General features: G+C 42.8%; 1 protein-coding gene across 5 annotated transcripts in view; it reads right to left on the bottom strand.

The window, feature by feature from the left end:
* Positions 1 to 21347, bottom strand: part of FAM169A (family with sequence similarity 169 member A) — a 385897-nt gene that overhangs the window by 105820 nt on the left and 258730 nt on the right. For all 5 annotated transcript variants that reach the window (XM_085632310.1, XM_085632313.1, XM_085632312.1 and 2 more), the window contains exons 9-10: positions 12200 to 12254; positions 8091 to 8214 (exon numbers count right to left, since the gene is read on the bottom strand). In XM_085632310.1, coding sequence (XP_085488436.1) covers positions 8091 to 8214; positions 12200 to 12254 — 179 coding nt within the window. The remainder of the gene's footprint in view (positions 1 to 8090; positions 8215 to 12199; positions 12255 to 21347) is intronic.

Genomic DNA, 21347 nt, shown 5'->3' with positions numbered 1-21347 from the left:
AGAGACCCACGCTAATACAGTACTCATGAACCACCTAGCAGAAAATAACATCTTAGACCCCTCCCAACACGGGTTTAGGCCTGGGCACAGTACGGAGTCTGCCCTCCTTTCCACTACTGAACACCTCCGGCAGATTATGGACCCCGGTCAGAGTGCTGCGCTGATACTACTCGATCTCAGCGCAGCCTTTGACACGGTCTCTCATAATATCCTTCTAAGCCGTTTGGAAAGTTTTGGAATACAAGAACTGGCACTGGAGTGGTTCCGATCATTCCTTACGGGCAGGTCCTTCTGTGTGTCAGCCCCCCCGTTTATCTCCCAACCTCAGACCATAGGTCAGGGAGTCCCGCAGGGGTCTTCCCTCAGTCCATCCCTTTTTAATCTGTACATGCAGCCCCTTGCGGCAGTAGCCAGGGAATGGGGGCTCACGCTGGTGTCGTACGCCGACGACACACAGCTGGTTATCACCTTGACAGAGGTGCCCTCCACTTCCGCCACAAGATTCAGGGATGGACTGGCCGCAGTCGCCAACTGGATGACAGCAAACTGTTTACAACTTAATGCAGGGAAAACCGAAGTGCTACTCCTAGGCAGGAACTCCAGCTGCTGGAATGACCACTGGTGGCCCCCCCTGTTGGGCCCCACTCCCCCTCCTAAATCTTCGGTCAAAAACTTGGGTGTATGGCTCGACTCTGCACTGAACTACCAGAATCACACAAAAAAAGTAGCGGCTACTTGCATCGGGTTGCTGAGAAGCCTTAAACCTATTCTAGGCTTCTTCAACCACAAAACACGGCAGCTCATTGTCCAATCTACCATCCTGGCTAGATTGGACTATGCAAGCGTCCTACTCTTGGGTGCCAATAAAGCCGAGACAATCAGGTTCCAGCGAATACAGAACGCTGCGGCCAGAGCATTAATAGGCCTCCCTAGAAGGTGTTCGGCTAGAGCCACAATACACAAACTTCACTGGCTTCCTGTAGAAGCCCGCATCCAATTTAAAGCCTTGACCACGGCGTTTAAAATCCTGAAAATGGAGGGCCCTGAACTCCTCCGCCCGCTGTTAACACCGTACACCCCCCAACGCCATCTACGCTCTACGGGGCAGCACTTAGTAGTGGTCCCCCGCACGAAACTCTGCCGTATTGGGGGCCGCTCCTTCAGACTGCTGGGAGCAAAACTGTGGAACTCTCTTCCCCTCCACATCCGTTGCCTCGACAACCTAGCCGCCTTTCGCAAAGCTATCAAAATCCACCTCTTCCCACCCCTATAAACCTTCTCCCCCCCCCACAGGTCATGCTATGGTTCTTAGCGCCGGGACGCCCCGTTGCTGGGGCAGCTGTCGCGCTCAACAAACCCTTAACATAACATAAGGGTAATGTTACCATGCTCGCCAGGGGGAAGATTAAGGAATTATGGCGGTTAAGGCGCAGGCCAGAAAAGTCCCCAAAATCATTGAGGAGCCGCAACAGGTTAGGCAGTGCCACATGGGGTGAAGCTATGTAGAATAGAGCATCATCTGCATACAAAGATATCACATGTGTGGCTCTGCCAAGACGAATACCCCAATTACTTATTTCTCGATGCACCCAAATGTCCACCGGCTCTATTGCTAGGGCAGATAACAGTAGCGAGAGTGGACATCCCTGATGCGTTCCCCGTTCTACTGACCACACTCCTGAGTGACTCTGGCCCACACGAATCCTAGCACAAGGGGCCATATAGAGTAATTTGACCCAGCTCCAAAACTGTGGCTCTATGCAATCACTCTCAGCAACTCCTGTAAGTAACCCCAATCCACTGTATCGAAGGCCTTTTCCAGATCTATCAATACCAGGGCCAGTTACTCATCTCTGTGTTTTTCTTCCTATAATATATGAGATAACCACTGCAGATTCATGTCAGTGTTAAGGCCAGGAATAAACCCACACTGGTCTTCTTGGACCAGGTGGGGAATATGTGGGGCTAAACAAGTGGCTTACACAGCACCTTGATATCTGCAAAATCCTCATAACCTATCCCAAAGAAAGGGGGGGGCCAGGAACGCTTATAGGTCCAGAATACGTGCTCCTGTGAAGTGTCAAGTCTATCAGCGAGAGTATGCAGTTCCTTAAGGGTAAAGAGAGGAGAATATGTGGTCGGTCAGCAGCTGAGGAAGCGGACAGTGGGTCTGTTCCCTTAGGAGACCCTTTAGAAAGGCACCGCCGTGGGCCAGCCAAAGCACATTCTAGCACGGCATGGACAGTAAAGTCCATACTGTCCTGGAACTGGGTGTGCAGACAGAATCCTGCACAGGAGCAAGAGGGGGCAAGCCCTTTCTTTTCATACTGTCAGCAGTTACATGAAGGAAGAACCGCCATGAACCACTGGCCTCAGGGCACCACCAGGCATATTGCGGCCCTTAGACCGCTGCTGAACAGCCAGGGAACAAGTTGGTGGTTGCGATGGTTTTGTGGCAGTCTGACTGCCACAGTTGTAATACTGCAGGGGGTCCCACAGTGCGACGATGGTCGGATCGTCACTGCGACTACGGCGGTCCACTATTGTAATTAAGCCCTTAGTAGTCCTCCAAAAAAGTTTGATCAGTGAGTTTACATGTCTAATTAAGAACGTGGTGGCTAACAGTAAAGGCAATGATCCCCGATAGCTTGTCAGGACCAATTATTTCTAATCTAAACAGTGGTTGGAATCTGGGGTCAAATCAAGGATTATCCAATCACAAAATAATCTAATGCAGTGTACCTTTATATAGTGTTTCCTAAAATGGAATATTGACTCAATTAGGGCAGCACTTCTGCCTCCCCGAGAGGGAGCAGAGTAAACGCTAATTTAGTGTGAGTGTCATAGTGTCGTCGTGAAGACGCCACAGGACGACCTACCCAATCTCTACTGCCTTAGGAGGCAAAAGTGCTACCCTACGAATTGCCAACTGATCATTATTGACAAACTACAGCAAGAAGCATGTTGACCCCTTTTAACCTATCAGAGATCATTGCCTCTACTACCTAAATCCCTATTAATGCTCGAGGGTATGTATGAAGGTGGGATGGTCGGGTGTGTCGAAGGCCGATGAGAATCCCAGCAATATCAGGAGGTCATCTTCATTTGTGGCCACGAGGACACCCTCTAGATGTGCCATGCACGCTGTCTATTAACCTATCTAAAAATGTCAATATAAATGACAGAAATAAGCATCTAGTTTTGAAATATTCACTCTTAATAGACTAGGATTCTGAGGCTCATTGAATGAGTTGGGAACAATTTTTGTAAAAGGTGGTAAATGTACTGCTGTATTCTTGCGACTACATTTGGAGTAAATGTCTGACATTTTGGGAATTCACAAAGGATTCCAATAGCACTCCTGGGAATTTTGGCAGTCGCACGTTTCAGGGATTTGTTTGGAATTTGTTTGTGCATGAATATTTGGATAATTGTAACAGGTGTTTCTTTACATATGCATAAATACTTTTAAAAGAATTTACATTTATTTATCCATAAAATATTTTTCCTGTTGATCTCATTCCTACCCTTGACATGAGTACATTTTCAACTATATCTTGGGCAGTGGCGGCTGGTGCCATTTAAAAGTGGTAGGGCGTAAATGCTTGTCCTTAATGCTATAGGTGCTGTGCACCGCCTAGAAGCAACGGCGCTTTGATGCCATGCAACGGAAGGGCGACTCGCATTCAAGGCCTGCCAGGGAGCCTTGCTTCAATACTTAAAGACGTTTATTGTAGATGCAAAGCATCGGTTGTCACACCCCGTAATACACGCGTTCGAGACACGTTTTATCACGCCTGACGTGCGTCCAGCTTCTGGGGGCAGTAAATACAACTAATAAATAAATAAATAAGAGGTTGAGAGCATTCGGCGTAGTGGCGAGGAGAACAAAACGGCACCGTGAGAGTTATATCAACGATATATCTGAAAACAACAATATCAGAAAGAGATATGAAATACATTTTTAAACATAAATCTAGAATGTTATAGAACCGACGCAATAGGATACAGCAGAAAACATTAATCTAACAAAATAAAGATATCTACACTTTTAATCGTGGCCTGACGATTTCCTTCTGGCTTGGCCGTTTTCTGAACAGTCCGGATGACGTAGGTACAGAGAAGCATATCCGCCCTTTCCTATTTAGACCGTTTTCTAGAGGAACTATTAACAATTAACTTTAGGGATCAACAGATTTCATTGCAGAAAACATTCTGAGACCATTTAAAGTAAGGATACATCTAGTGTCTCGCTACAGCTTTTTACTTTTGTTTTAATATCACTTCAGTTTGACCGGATGTTATTAGTGGAGTCACGTGGATACCTTTGGTTTTATTCTGTTAAAATGGCTGTCAGAGGAGAAGGGTTGTATTATGGGGTGTGGTGGTGCAACCCCCCCCCCCCCGTTTAACACACGACCAACCCCTCCAGGACCCATCAGGCTTCGTTTATTAAACCATAGCTCAGTGTTTCCCAAACCGATTTTTTGTAGGTTGCCAAAGTTCAAGCAATAATTAAAGATGCCTTTATTCTGTAATTATCTTGACAAATTTGCTGCGCTTCGATGCCAGAGGTCAAATGTCAGGGTGTCTTCTGCTGCTTATGGTTTAAGATGGGAAATGGTGCTCACACACCCCTCACTTTGCAGATAGAGAAAGAAAAAGTAAAGTGAATGATGTCACAGTCTCGCTGGGGTTACAGTCGCGGCTCGCAATACTCGATGGGGGTGGACTCGGGTGGGGACAGGGAGAGTTTTAAAATAAAATAAAAACTTACCTGACCGGCATCTGCTCCTGGGCCGGGGTCCAGCGTTGGCGCTCTTCAGTTTGTGAACAGGGGAGCAGCAGCGTCACAGGACTCCCGCCCTGCCTTTTTCAATTCCGGCCGGCTGCAGCTCTCCTTGCGTCATCGGGACAGCCTCCCTCCCTCCCCTCCACCAATCAGAACTCTCCAGGCGAAACTGAGCGCGCCCCACCTGGGCCATTTTCTCTATGTAGGCTGTTACATGCAGCAGCCTACATAGAGAACAGCGAGAGTGGGCGGTCCTGCTCAAGGGAAGGGGGGGAGTGGCTTGCCCAGTGTTGTGCATACGGACTGTTTGATCGGCCCCAGGGCCGGCCAAACAGTCCCTATGCACAACAGTGGGCAAGCCACTCCCCCCTGTCCTCAAGCAGGTCCGCCCACCCCCAACCAGGCACTTCTGCTTTCTCGCAGTGCGAGAAGGCAGAAACATAAATGGTAGTTATTACCATTTATGTTTCTGCCTTCTCGCACTGTGAGAAAGCAGGGGGGCGGCGCCCAAACGCCCCTATGGAGGAGCCGCCACTGATCTTGGGTGATAATGTGCTTTGTAAACTTTGGTAATACCCATAAAATATTTAAGCATTCCCAACATAAATTTCCACTGGAATCAGTGATTACATTTTCCCACATAAAAATACACCAAATTGGTGTTGTTTTTGTTCTGAAATGTGAATAAAAAACATGCATTTACATTTGCAAGACAAGTTGTGTGCATGCCTATTTTTAACTTGAATGCACAATGGGGCCCATTCATTACTAATAAATGCAACAGAAACTAAGTAACTAAGTAACTTACTTGCTTTCTGTCAAATAAAAGGCTTTTTGTGAGTGTCTTTTCTTACCCTGTAAAAGGAATGAAGTGGTTGTATTTCCTAACAACCTTGTGTATAGAATTATTACTGAAAATATAAAAAGCTTTTGAGGAAACATTACATAAAGTTTGCAGCACTAAGTCTGAGACAAAACTGGGTCTCCAGTGTGCAGCAGATAATATTAGTAACAGTTTCTGTAATACCAAATGAAGAGACTCTCTTACGAACCTCCTCCACTAGAAATCGATGGCAGTGATGTACAATGACAGAGGCGACAGTACATCACAATAAAATTAAGGAGGATACTACTATGAAAAAAAAACCACTACATAAAAAAAGTACTACAAAGATAATTTTTATGGATAAAGCAAGAGAAGTTTTTGTAATATTTAAGTTTAGGGCTTTGGTCCAGATTCGCAAAGTTGAGTTACACTTTTGAGTAAGTTTACTGTTTTTTTGTATTCACAAACTTGGAGTAGCGAGTCCAGCACCAGACATGGCCAGCAACTGATACTGCAACACCATCCTATTGAAAATAATTGAGATAGGGAATAAAAATGAAAAGCATAGAAAATAATGTTAAATTAAATTATTTAAAATAAGTAAAATAGCAATAAATATAAATTTAAGTTAAAATAATTGATAGAAATAGTACATATTTATTATTTAATTATGAAATATTTTAACATCCTAATTTGAATAAAAGATAATATAACAGTAGTTTTTACCAGAAAATAATTACATTAATTTTAATTAATTCTTAATGCACATTAAAAAAATATCTTTCTTCTTTAGTGGGAATATTTTTCTAATTTGAACTTCTGAAAAATAATTTTAATTAAATACATTCGATTAATAAAGTTAAAATGTAATCAATGCAATAGCGCTCAATAATTTTTTTTAATGTTCTACATTTAAAGTAATATATATTAATAATTTACATTATATTTGTTTTCAAGTTTTACATTTTCCTTACATTTCACCATAGGGTGACTCTGCAGTCGAGGTGGAGATCTCCACATGGAAATACAATTTCACTATTTATATGAATTATTTTTAACATTAATTTATATTCATAACCCTTTTAATTAATTTAATTCAAAATTATTTCCTATGAAATTTTATTTTAAGTCTGTATCTCCATTATTTTCTATGGAAGGGTGTTGCAGTACCAGTGATAGCCTTGTGTAGTGCTGGACTTTTTTTTGTAGTAACCTACACTTGGAGTTTGTGAATACCGAAAAGTAGTAAACTTACTGAAAATTGTACATTACCTCTGTGAATTAAGCTCTTCGTCTTTAGCGTTAACACACTTGCACATATACTTACTCTATTTGATGGAGCTGTGTTCTGATATTTTGATGCAGTGGCTTCTATGTAGCAGTATGGTAAATGTAAGTTATCATCTATGTAGGGATGTATGACGTTACAACGCATGCTGTTACAACGCATGCTGTTACAACGAAAGTTTTACAACGCGAGTGCATTGACAACGCAGGACATTACAACACAAGTCTTTACATCGACTTGCACTAGAAGGCGTGCTAACATTAAAAAAGTGTAATTTACTATTCCAACTCCATCCACGTAACAGTAGGGAAGGTGTTGGGATAGTAAACTACACTATTTTTAATGTTAGCACGCCATCTAGTGCAAGTCGATGTAAAGACTTGCGTTGTAATGTCCTGCGTTGTCAATGCACTCGCGTTGTAACAGTTTCGTTGTAACGGTAGTGCGTTGTAAAAGTTGCGTTGTAAAGGTTGTTCCCCTCTATGTAGTGGCATACAATCCTCTCTGTGAGTGCTGTCTCTTTTTCTGCATGTACGGGGCATGTTCCACATGTAGTTTAAATAATCCTTGATTTTCTCAGCGCCTATTCTACTGCAACACAAACACTGGAGGAAGTGCTCATGCCTTGAAATAGCTGTAAAGAGACTGGAGTGGAAGGAACTCGGCTATTATAGACATCTCACTCATATAGGCCAAGGGCTTCCAAAGACGGGCAGACATTTGCACTCAGCCATTTTGGGAGAGTTTTATATCCTATGTGAGGGTAAAGACACACTCTCTGCAAGCATCCTCGGGACCCCTTCAAAGACTTGGTGCCACTCAGACACACATTTATTGCACAAGATACTTTGAGCACATAAAAATGGATCAGTGCTTCACAGGAGGGCACACCTAACCCAATAGGGTTTATGTTCTCAGACTTCTCTGGGAGCAGATTTAGTTCCCTAAGTACTTATGCACCATTGTTAATATGCACCATGTTGTGGAGCACATGCCTTAATGTAAGACTTCATGTGTCCCAAAGCCAAACATTTGGATTTGTTTAATGTTTCAAACAACGCTTCACCTGATTTTACAGAAAAAGCACCAACAAAACATTATAAACGCATCACTGGCATATGAGAAATTATATTTATCTATGTGACAGATCATGCATCAGCGATACTTCTAAAGAAGCATCCTACCTGGCCAATGAAGTCAGAGTAATGCTATAATCTTTTTCATCAGGTTCCTGAAGCCTCCTACCAATCTTGGGACGTTTCAGGTGGCTGCTTCGTGTGCGAGTGGAAACAGGTGTAATATCATAGTCTGAAAGAAATAGATTAATGTAACATCAAATATAAAAGAAGTGTGAACATATTATTTTTAATTTGGATACTGGACTATGGAAATCCAGGAAACAATTCTTAGCACGAACAATACTTCTATACCGTGACAGAAAATGTGGCCATTTCTTCCATTACAACACAGAAACCTGTCAGATGTATTCCATTCACTCTAAATCAATTAAATCTTAACTAGTTTTTGACTGTTTTCAAAGAATACTTCGAAGGGCATACTGAGATGCCTTGAGTAGCCTGAGCTGGATATCCCTTATGCAGCCATTGTTGACGATCACTGAAACAGGCCAGCTTGAATTTTAAAAAGAGGCCTTGTACTCTGTGAAAAGGGGTGCCTATGAAGGGATAGAGTTTGTTTTCATTGTAAATGGGTGGGAGAAGCTGTAATAGAGAATATATCCAGCTAAAGACAGATTTAGAATTACATCTTTATCTTTAGAAATATTAATGGCAAATGAGAGCGCCTACAGATAAGAAGCCTAAAACCCTTAAGGGATGAGGCCAAAAGCATTTAATGCAGTCCAGGCTGTGCTACCTGGTGATATCTATCACTCCAATCTCCATCCTCTAAGTTGTCACCAAGGGACCCACAAAGTCGCCAGTCTTTTTAATTTTCAAAGTGAAACCGCTACCACACCTTATCAACTCTCTTGATCTCCAATGTAACTGTGTGCAGCTGATCCTCTTCCAGATCATGCAGTGCATTCAATGTTTGTCCAATGGTCATTGACAAGCACTTTGACATAACCCCAATAGTTGCTTTTAAAGACAAGCTCTTTTTGGCCTGAAGTGCTGGACACCTCCCGAAGTTCTGTGAACCTGTGTTAGGAATCTGGTATTGTAACTTGATTCTGCTGTACCTATTATCCCAAAGATACATGCAGTGGAAGTGTCTTTGTAAGAGTAGAAGCATATGGTATAGTTACATGTTTTAGTGTATTGTTGCTGGTGTTCTGGTGAATAAAACACCCTTGAAAACCCATCCCGAGTCTGCGTGCTTTCGTTTCACTGATATGATTAGGTGGGCACACACACACGCACACATATATATAAAACACACACACACATATATATGTATATATACGTAATAAAAATATTTATTTTACATTATATCAATTTTTTAAATATTTAAAATTTTTAACTGAATATATACACATTTTCATAGCAGTACATGTAAAATATCAAAAAAGTATATAAACATATATATATATTCATAGTAATTCATGTAAAATATTAAGTCATATAATATAAAATACATATTTTTATTAATTATGTTACAGTATATATATATTTACATAAACACAAACACATTTGGGTTTTAGTGTTTATATAAATTTATATTCATATATAGAGTATCAAATATTATTTTAATTATAAATATTAGTAAATTTTATTTAATTTATATTATATAAAATTTATATATTGAAATATTTAACATTTACTGCTTTAAACTTTATTTCTATTAACATTTTTAGATTTCTGTATATTTTTAGATGATATTAGCGTCAGCTATATTTATTCCCGATATTTTTTTACTTACCATTAAGAGTATAGGAGCATGATATTGTGGTAAACTCTATTTTTTAACACAATATTTATGTCAACTATATTGTTTACCACAATATTGTGTCAGTGATCCAGGGCTACACCTATTTTTAACAACTAAAAGAACCTTACAGGTCCTTCCATTCTCAACAGTGTTCTTTGTTGTGTCACTTGTTACAAAAGCAATATTTTCAAGATTATGACAGTGCCTTGTATATTGCATGCCTATATATCTAATCAGATGATCAACTTATTCATGAATGACACTCAGATTTGTAAGTGCCACTCGAGCGTTGTGCCACATTTTACGGGTGCTCCAAGATTGACTAGCTAGACATTCTATTGCTTGGTCTTTCTTTCCAACATCTGGACCCTGAATTATTTATGAATTGCTTTACCTATAAGCTATGGTACGATCCATTCAATCTAGCTAAATAATCTTTTCTGTCCTACATTATAAAAGAAAAAAACAGTGGCCAGGTCTTTTTGGTGCTTGCCTCATAAGCATTGAACAATCTACATGTCAAGCTTCTAATTCCCATCAGAGGAGCTTAGTATAGGAGAGAGGACTATCTAAATTAAAAGAGATGCCCACATTTATAGAAAACAAACAAGGAGACATTTCCGGTCAGGTGTAATTATTTCCAGGGCGAGGGAAAAAGATAAACAATTGTGTCACATTTAGAGGGATAGAGGTGATAGCCTCATGAAGTAAGGACTGAGACAAAGAAGAGGGACAGAATTTCAAAATTATACTTACTTACATCCCTGAAAAGTTATGTGTTTTCAGGTAAACTAATGTTGTGTCTTGCCAATTAGAGGGCTAGAGTATCTAGGAAAGGATTAACAATTTGCCTATCTCTATCAAAACCCATGACTGGTGATTGTCTACAAAGTGACATGATATGATATGAAAACTCCTCATCTTAACACAATATACGTTTCCATAACTGCTGATCCACACACAGGGTTGAGCGATAATTAATAATCTCTTGCCAATAAGATGTGCAACTATCCTGGGGGATTGAAAGCACATCTTGTATAGAGGCTTACCCTTTTTAGATCCCTTCCTGCTGGAATTATTCTGCCTGATACCTTACATGACAGGATATTATTCTCCAGAGACATAGATGATTGAGCGACATACCCAGGGGGGTGGGGGTGGGTAGGAGTTGAGTGGGGGGGAGAGGGGGTGGAGAGCGTTCTGTTATTTTATTGTTTGTTGTGATTTTTGTGAGTTTGTGCTGGAACGGACTGTTGAGATGTCGGTCACTCACCGCAGGGATGTAGAGCATGGATCACCTGAGAACTCTGATTTGACCAACAAACACTGTCAACATTTTGCGAAAGGACCATACATGGAGAGGCTCTAAAATTGGTGGTGTGCGACCATCAGATATGGCTGTCGATAATTGTTGTAAAAAAACGATGTAAGCTCTAGAATCCCATTATATTGCTCCTACATGCTTGTGCAACTATGTCAGAAACACAAATTAGAGTAGAGAATTGGATTAAGGGCTAAATTGTAACTTGGAGACCAGGGTTCTGATATCAGCTTCGGGACCTGTCCAAGTTGTTTTTGTCCCTATGTCTTTTTCATCTGGTTTTATGTAACTATGCAGAAACACACGCACAAACACACACACACACACATATATATGTATACATATATATGTATACACACGCACACACATACTGCGATATTTAGCACTGGCCCAGTTGTATGTTATCACATCTTCTCCTCATCACATCCTAGCTTATCTAATGTGGCTTCTGCCAGACCTCCAGAAGCTAGAAACGGCTTTTAGAAATTAACTGGTGGATTTGTCTCCATTAATTGTGAATCGAGATTCAGCCGGTCACTCCTGTTACAGACCAGACAAGAATAACTGTCCCCATTGTAATGAGAGCCTAAGGTGTATCACCTGTGTTGCTGCTATCTTACTCAAAGTGAAATGCACTTTTGCGGCCTAATGTTTAAAAAAATCAAGAATGTGGTGCTTGTAATGAATATCCTATTAATGTTGGTAACTCGAAAAGCTCTGGAGAATTACTGTATCCTGTCTAGTGACCCTGAGTTATGCTCGATATGAGTGATGAGCTAGATATGTTTTAACTAACGCTGAATATTGGCAACTCTTTTTATTACTTGTTCCACAACTTTGACTAATCCGCACTTTTAAGTCAGCATAGACCGTAAAAGATGGCATTTGTATTTTCATTGTGTTCCCGACAAAATAACAGGGAACAGCTTTAACTGTTTATTTTAGTTAGGAGAATATTTAAAATACACACAGAGCAACGTGTGCATTTTTCTTGTGATGGCAATGAATAAAGCCATCTCCACTTAGGGACTGGTCTGAGAATAAAAAGAGTCTTTCTGACGCGACTACAGGCAGAAACCTTACCTTCAGATATACTTGCTGCTGTCTCTGCTGCATTTAGTTCTTTAGTTGAGCCAACCTGAATGAGAAAACAACCATTTAAAGTAACTTTATACATAGGACCAGCAATCACTCAAGTAAAGATCTCACGCCATTACTATGAGTTAAGCTTATGGCTAGAAGCCTTTTTGCACAACTGCGCTTCATATTCAATGTACATCACAAATTGCTACTTGACACACATTGTTGAAATGGAAATAACTATTGTGGATATTTGACTGACATTTCAAATCTAAAGTGCAGATATTTTTGCCTATTCACGGCATTCACAAAAGCTTGAGTGGGTTTGTGAATGGGAAGAGGCTGAAAGCTTTATATGATTCGGATGGAGCAAGTTTTGAGTTAGACCTGAGGCAGGATTTGGGTGATTTGTATGTCGAGGCAAATGCAGGCAAATGCCACTTCAGCAAAAACATGCAATAAAAGGACTCTAAGAATAACCATAATTCTCAAAGTAGTATATGTATTTGTTATTTTATGGCTCTGGTAGAGCCATTAGCATGACTAACTGGATACAAATCCAGTAACTCACTGCTATGATGTAGCAGCAGTTGATAACAAAAGTTCCTACCCACTGTTGCGATGTTATGAAAGAATTCCAGGCTGCACTGGCAGGGTTCTCGAAGGGACTGCCAGGGTAGAGCTGGAAAAGAGGAAGCATAGCTTCTGGAAGAGAGGGAAGGGGAGGCACAGAGTGGTTGGGGTAAATGGCCAGAGGCCAAGTCTTGGCTTTTTTTTTTTTTACATGTAGATATGGAAGAGATGCCATGTAATGTATGGCTCTTTAATTACTTCTCTGCCCCTGCATAGTAATTGAGAACAGGGACAGATGATTTTGGGACCCATACATAACATAACATTATAAATTATCAGAAAGTGAATTAAGCCGATGTTTTTCACCTCAAGCTTCTGAGTGACATTATAGACAACTTGAGCTTCCCTTTCGTTTTCTATATGTTGTCACTCAGCACCAATACCCACAATTCACTGTTCCCTATTAATAATTCTATATGTTTTTTGTTTAGTGTGCAAGCCATTTATCAGGCATTTGTATCTGTAATTCATCCTTTTTTTATATATATTTTTATTGAGAAGTACGTCAGTTTATAAACAATTCATTAAAAAAGTAGTATAAACAAATAAAATTATGGCCACACAATAAATTACTATGAAATGTTAACTTCTCAGATTTCTAAATACTAAAAGGATAATACAGATATCAAAAGATACAACACCTGAGATACTCAAAAAACCTCGAAATGTAATTCATCCTTAAGATCTGAACACAGCAAATGTACCTCATACACTGACTCACCTGCATTGAGATACATTTTAATTTCTTTCTGTGTATTTAGTCATTCGTTTTCACAATACCAGACAAGATCAAACAGAATTTGTGCAAAATAGTGTGCTCCAGTGAAAACTTTACTTACCTGTTACTAGTTTATGTATTTTTTTTATTTTCAAAGTTATACCTGACTTAAAAACAAATAATACATATAGGGGAAGATCCATGAAATCATACAAACAAAACAGAGCAGCACATGAACAATGTGGTATTCTCAGTTTCTTCAGCATGCACAGCTCTCGTGGTTAAAACATTCTATTTAGAACGGTAGGGTGGGTTATAAGGTGCACAAAAGGAATGTTGGCATCTTTGGATGGGATCTTTTGAGATGCAAGGTTTGATCAGCGGAGCTCTACAGGATAAATAAAACACTCTATTCAAGGCAGAATGAAAACTTCGAGTTTGTAACCCTAAAGTTTGGTGATGATTGTGATGTTTAAAATCGAAGGAAAAAATATTATGTTATAAAAACAGGGACGCGTAAATACATAAAAAATAGCAGCGCTCATAGTCTAAACTTGTTTGCCTTCAAAGGCCAAATAGGACCTAAGTTTCCAAACATCATGTAATAATGGACTATTAATGTGCTAGAGCTGGCCTCACTGTCTGCAAACCCATGTTCTTTAGTAGAGGTTTAAGCCAATTAGACTTAAAACTAGCATAATGTGGGAAAAAAAGAAAATAGATGTCATCCTCTATGGCAGTAATACAAATGGCACTGTTGGGAGATGATTAGGCACCATCAATAGTTCAAATAATTCAGAGGAAGAGTTCCACATCTTCATTTAAGATTAAAGGACCCAATATCCATTATGCGTTGGTCAAGAAGCAGTATTATTGTCGTTGTACCCAATAGCAATTTTAATAGTTGTGTGAAGAATCACAACCCACAACAAAATAGGTCAGAGCAGAGACATCAGAGACTCTCAACTGCTCAATGCCAGACACTTTGCATCTTGTACACCTCCAGGGCCAGGTGGATCATATGACGACCTTTGTTACGAGAGAAATGGAGTTTGCACCCAGATTACTGTGCCATGTGTAAGAAGAACAAGATAGTTGCTAGAGAGCAACCCCGTCGGATCCCCCTTGAGAATAGAAATGGTCTGGTGGTCTCTCCTGCAGGACCCGAAGAGATCTATGCAAAGTTCCCATCATGCAATCAAATTTAAAAAATAGAAAATGAATGTGACTTGTGTAATGAAACTGGTGCTCATGTAAAGAGATCCAATACCTTTGGGCCGAGTTTGCGCTGTATACAATTGCAAACACAACAAAAAAAACAATTAAGATAGGATTCTTGGATAAGGTGGGCCACAGTAAACAGTGGGGAAGGTTGTCAAGAGCACAACGTAGGCCTACAAATACCATGTATAATGGCTCCTTTATTAATACTATGACATTAGTTAATAAGAGATAGAGCATTAAAGCTTGATCTGTTGGACACAGTTTCTTCCTAAAGCCAGCTTGACAATTATTGTAAATGTCTTTGTATTTATATAGCACTTACTAGCCCTGATGAGGCGTTGAAACACTTTGCGTCGAATAACACGCTATTACAAAACCCAAGACTAGAGAGAATAGTTAGTAGATTCGGTTTTTGTGTGCATTAGTTGTGTTAGGTTTGTGCTTTTGATGTCTTTGTATGTTTAGTAGAGTTTAGAGTAGAGACAAAATGATGGGAATGGATTTGAAAAAAGTAGTAGTAATTTGTTTTCATAAGTGATGGTCGTGTGTCCCTGTTAGTTGGGTGACATGGCTAAACAAGCATTGGCATAGCCAATAGGTTTCGCCTTTGGGACCTTATAAGTGTTTAGTTATCCAGCACAATATCCTTGGTGCAACAACATCAACTGTTGCATGTCTAAACACTTATAAGGTCCCAAAGGCGAGACCTATTGGCTATGCCAATGCTTGTTTCAGATGGTCGGTGCCGAGAATGACTGTCAACCATTATTATAATTTTGGTGTATTTTGTTTCGGGTCCTCTTTTTGGTCGTGTGAGGGAAGTACGTTTGTTAGGTGGTGTACCAATCTTCTAATATCACTCTTGATTTAAATCATAATACATGTAGAGTTATAGATAGTTCTTAATTTGTGCAGGTGGCTGCAGGCCGTTTAGCATTGCTACTCAATTTTGGAGACTGGAACTTATTTTGCATCATCAGATTTTGACCGAGAGCAAGAAAGAGCAAAAGAGAATTTGGAGAATGAAGGAGGAAGCAAAATATGGGAAAACAGTGACAAAGGATGGAAGCAAGTCACTCCAGATCATTATGGACTCTGTCTTCAGCCCTGAAAGTATCCCTACAAATTACTTGATTTCAGATATGTTAGTCTAATTAGTTCAATGAAAGCAGAGAAAGACCATAACACCCAGAGTGTGTAAGGTGATCACAAGAAAGTTCAGGACTGGACACAGTGCGTCTGTGATGACTTGGAAAGAGGTGGGCATCCTACTGACCCGTTTTGACTCTTTTACCATCCACAGAGTAAGAGGCTGCATAGGGGCAAGTCCATCCGGGATTGGTCACTGATCCGTTACATCCCCATATGGAAGCCTGAGGAAGGTCTAGGCACTTGCAGTAATGGACGTTAGTCTGGTCTATAGACTGTTTTCCAGGGTTTAATGGGATGTCAGTGTTACCTCATAAACGCTGTTTTCATTTCAGTATACATTTTGCATCCAATAAGACAAGAAAAACTTATTTTTTTGCTAAAGTTGCAGTAGTCTGGACATTCTTCAAGAGGTGGGGAGGGAGTCTGCATTCAACTAGTCTAAAGCCGAATTACTAGTCCTCCGGATCTTGTTTTCCTTGTACTTATGCCCACTCTTGATCACCTGCAGTTTTTTGCTTTTCTTTTTTTTTCTAGAAAAGTATATTTAGAAACTGGTCTTAAAGTGCTGGATATGAGGAGTGAAAACGTGTTTTCCTTGTGGTTGTTTCGGTCGGTTGGTTACTACTGATGGTTCGCTGACAATCTTTATAGAAATCGGAGCTCTACTTTGTTGCTTGGATAGCACCCACTTTACATTTTGGGGGTGCCACTTTAAATCTGTAGCACTAACTTCGTTATGGCTTGTATTTAAAATGTATGTCTTCTTTTGAAATGAGTGTCACTCCACACGATGCAGTTTTAGTCATTAAGTGTGGACGTAGTTATTAATAGTAACTTGTTCCGCATGTTGGAAGTACTGCAGATGCTCAGTCCCCTCTGACGTGAATGACTTCCCCCCAGCCCTTCTGCCTATAGAGACCCTGACACTGCTCTGGCCCCACTGTCCTTTCTGCAACACTGGCTTATCGTGAGTTTCTGAGGCGTCATCATACCAGCGCTGCTTGCACTAGGCTCGTGAAGGCCAGTCTGCGCGTGCCCCCTGGTTGCACCAGACTCAAGCAAACAGTCTGCGCTCACACCAGACTAGGATGGGTTCAGTGTCAATTAGGTGACGTCACATACTTGTGTATTTGGAAATAATAGCCGCGGAATCTCCTGGAAGCTGAATAGAATTCTCGGGTCAAAAGCCAGGAAAAAGACCAATTTTTCGTGAAAACAATTGCGGATAAATGCACAGTCCTTTCTCATTTAAAAAGGGACGTATCGTGTTTCACCCGCCTTGAGCCAGGGAGAGGCGATGCCCGCCTCTTGGAAAGGGCAAGGCTTATGTTGAGCAGCAGAACACACTGTGCCATGTTTACATACAGCATGTGCTGATCACACAAGCGTACACGGTGCCCAGAGTTCCGAGAACACACGTGTATACACACAGTGTGAGCTCAACACACAGGTGCGTACTGCAGAGTGCAGAGACCCTATTCGTATATAGCATGCACATGGGATACAAGTGCATGCTGTATGGAATGTTAGCAAAATGTGTTGACATACCGTATGCACAGAACACACGTGTTTAAGGTGCGTAGAATGCAAAGGACGTGAGTTTACATATGGTACTAGCAGGGCACATAAAAGGTACTTAGAGTATTTGGAGAGAGTAGGGGCAGCCCAGGCCGGAGGGGCTGGGTTTGGGCAGGTTGAGGCTCCTCGCTCCTGTCACATGGTTCTGTAATGAGATCCCTCACCTCCTGAGGTCCCCGGCCCAGGACACACACAGACAGACCCGCACCGCCCGTGAGCCCAGCTGCAGCTGCACAGAGAGGATGCTGCTGTAAGAGAGGCCCCTTTGCCGCCTTCTCCGCCCTCACACTGCTGCCTCCTCCCTCCGCCGTGCTGTGTGTTTACACTAGTAAGAGGAGCTGTGAGGGGATGGTCCGGGCAGCCCTGCGTGCTCACACACCGGGAGCCCAGGAGAGCTGCCATGGGCAGAGCAAGGCACAAGCACTTCCTGCTACACACAAGTAACTTTTTAGGTCTCGCCTAGCGTTGCAGTGCGAATGCGCTGCCATCGCTTTGCGAGGCATGCAGTATATACTGTAGTGTGGCAGCTTTGTGGAAGCTCCGCCCACTCTCTGCCCATTGGCTTTTGTCTTAAATGCTGCCTTCTGATTGGTTTGAGGCTTGTTAGTCCATCCTCATTCCTCAATTGTATCCTTCCACGGCTATTGGCCCCTTTACACCCCTTACACTATTCTCTTCCCTGTCTCCCCACCCCACCACCCCCTCCCTCAGTCTGAGATTTCTCATCCCCCCCCCCCCCCCCCCACTCCCGTTCGTGTTTTCTTGCCTGCCGGCACTTCCGTTTTCATCTTTATTATTACCACCTTGAAATATACGAGTTCAAGATGCGTGCTGTACAAAAACTTCTGGTGTTTAATGAACTAGATTTTAATGTTACTCTAAATATAATAAGAGTCTATGCAACTTACGGGGTATGCATGGCAACTTACGCCTCTTAGTTCACAAATGGCATTGTTGTCGGGCGGGAGGAGCGGCAGTGTTTTAACTCATGCTTAAAATGAGCACTTTTAATAACTTCCTCTCAATTCAGTGCTATAATCTTGTGTACTGAGGTGACGCGCTAAAGAAATGCACTTTTTGAATTCTGAAGAGACATTATCGCACATTTACATGTTTACTGTATGATTAACATGCCGATCATTTTCACGGCTTGCCCACTGGCTCATATACGCTTGGCTCGTCTCTGACTGGCTCTACCTGTTCATTAATATATTGGCTGACACACCTCTAACAAAAAGAGATGAATGGATACATGACAGTGAGCCCAGTAGATGGTAAAGAAATAGACTGTTGCAGACAAACAGACAAAGTCAGTCTCCACTGCCTCACGTCAGAATCATCACTTTCAATAACCTGGAAATCTGCCGGCAACTCCCGTATGATCCAACCTCATCCCCCTCACCTATTCATAGCAGAAGCTGCAGATTCTGAGCAGTGCCCTGCTGGTGCAGAAGAGCACGGCAGAGTCTGTAGAAGCGCTGGGATCCCTAGCCTCTCCGGGCGGGCACCTAAGCCTTCCGGGTGCCTTCATACTCAGGATAAATGAATACATTTTGTTCTGTGCTTTATTCGCCCCTCTGTGAGCACTGTCTGGTAGATGAAGCTCTGTGTTAACCCCTTCGGTGCCCGCCCTTTTCCCCGCCCTGTGCCGGCCGTTACATTAGCGGGCGGGGTTTGTGACGAGCTGGACTCGTCATGGGCACAGCGCCACCGCGGCCCATGACGAGTCCAGCTCGTCACGGGCACCGAAGAGGTTAATAAACACATTCAGAGAGGTGGTTGTGTACAAACACACAACAGCCACAATACCATACACTTTGAACGTGTAGTTAAATACCTGCTCATCGAGTACCTCATTGGCTGATCATTCCATGGCACTACCAAAATTACATTTGGACACATTTGCTCAACTGTAAAACACTCCCTTCTATGGGTAATTTAACAACTCGGGGCTTTGGGGTTAGGTAACCTACTGTGGATGCTGTGTAAAAGAGTAAATACAAAAATTAATGCAATGAAACTTTTTTTTTTTTTTTTAAATATTTTTATTAAATTTGTCCGTCAGCACATCAAAACCAACAACATATAAAAGACTCATCCCTCAATGTACATGCCAGAAGAAATCCGTACTACCCACGCTTCCTCCCTAAGGCCCCAACCCTCCACCCTCACCCCCCCTGCCAGTGTGCCCGCGTCAACCCCTCCTTCACTTCTGCTGGGAGGGACCCGGGGTCCGAGAAATCCGAGCCCAAGGCAATCAAAAGAGCACGTCCACTGTTCTCAAGAGACCGGAGACCCCCCCCCCCCCCCCCCGCCGCCCATCCAGACCCCAGCCGCCAACCACGATTATTTGGCAGTTTCCAATACATTGTGCAAACGCTGAGTCCAAGTGGCCCTATTCAGTGCGGTCCCCCCAGGCGTCTCAGAGGGCCCCACCCCGGGTTCCACACTCCTATCCCTGTCCACAGGTTCCCTATCCTCCTCATTCAACTCCTCCAAGGATCTAAGCTCTTCCACCAGAGCTCCCCACACCCGTGCCGCCTCCAGCGCTTTATCATTAGACGCGCGTCTGGCCAACTGCAGGCGCATCGTCCCTTCGCTTCCCGCCCAGGACAAGAAGCTCGCCTTCCATCTCCGAAAGCTCGGCCCAGATCTAGCCTTCCAATGCATAGTGAGCTCCCTCTTAGCCATTATCGATTCTAGATCATAAAACTTGCTTGTAATTTTGGTATTGGGGGTGTGCGGAAACCACAACAACAGGCAAGTCCCCATCTTCACCTCCAGCTCTCGCTCCGTCACTTGATTCAGACACGCCACCACATCCGCCCAATAAGAGCCCACTCCAACACAAGACCAAAACATATGACCAAAATCAGCGCCTTCCAATCTGCACCGAGGACACGGCGATTGGGAGCCTCCGTAGTACTGCAGGATTTTGACCGGAGTTAAGTAAGCCCTGTGTAGAGTATAAAATTGGACCAGTTGGAATTTGGCATTGCGCGTGCCCTTCCAGGCCCGCCGCACTAGCTGCGCCCACGTCGTCTCAGGAATGGGCTTACCCAGATCCCCTTCCCATTTACCCCTCAGGGCATCCATAGGCGACAACTTCTCCGTAGACAGCCGCCTGTATAGACAAGTGATAGCCTTGAATGTACCCGCCACCATAGTGACATACTGACACCCCAAAGAAACCGGGGGCTCCGAAAGCCCCATCTTCCACTGTTTCTGGATCGCCCTCACCAAGGCGGTGTGCAGAAGATAATCCCCCCTCGGTAAATCATACGCCCCTTGCAATTCCTGGAATGGCAACAATACGCCATCCCTGTATAAATCCCCAAGCATGTGGACCCCTCGCTCTTCCCAACCAGCCAACGCCGACCAATCCCCGCCATGAGGGAGGGCGGTACACATGCCCAGTGGAATCTCCGGGGCATACGGGGCTACGAATCCTACTCGCTTCTGACTCCGAATCCAGCACAAGCGGAGTGTACGCTCCTCGAGGGTAAGCTGACCCAACCGGAGGCTCTGCCGAAGCACAATAAATGACAGCACATGCCGCGGAATGACCCTACACCGCGGGCCCTCTGGGCCCCGAAACTCACGCGCCACGGCCTGCGTCAGCCACTGCAGCTGCGCCGCCAGATAGTACCATTCGAAGTCCGGGACCGCCAGTCCCCCCTCCTCCCTCTGCCTCATCAGAGTGGACAGGGCCACCCGCCGCCTCCCAGTTCCCCATATAAATCCTGTCAGCAAAGTCCGAAGCGTCTTAAAAAAGGTGATCGGGATCCAAACCGGTAGAGTACGGAAAAAGTATAATAATCTCGGCAGCGCTATCATCTTCAGCAG

This window comes from Triturus cristatus, chromosome 2_1 (genome assembly GCF_964204655.1).
Source record: "Triturus cristatus chromosome 2_1, aTriCri1.1, whole genome shotgun sequence".
NCBI classification, from domain to species: domain Eukaryota; kingdom Metazoa; phylum Chordata; class Amphibia; order Caudata; family Salamandridae; genus Triturus; species Triturus cristatus.
The sequence above is the reverse complement of the archived record's forward strand: the minus strand, read 5'-3'. Positions and strand labels throughout refer to the sequence as shown.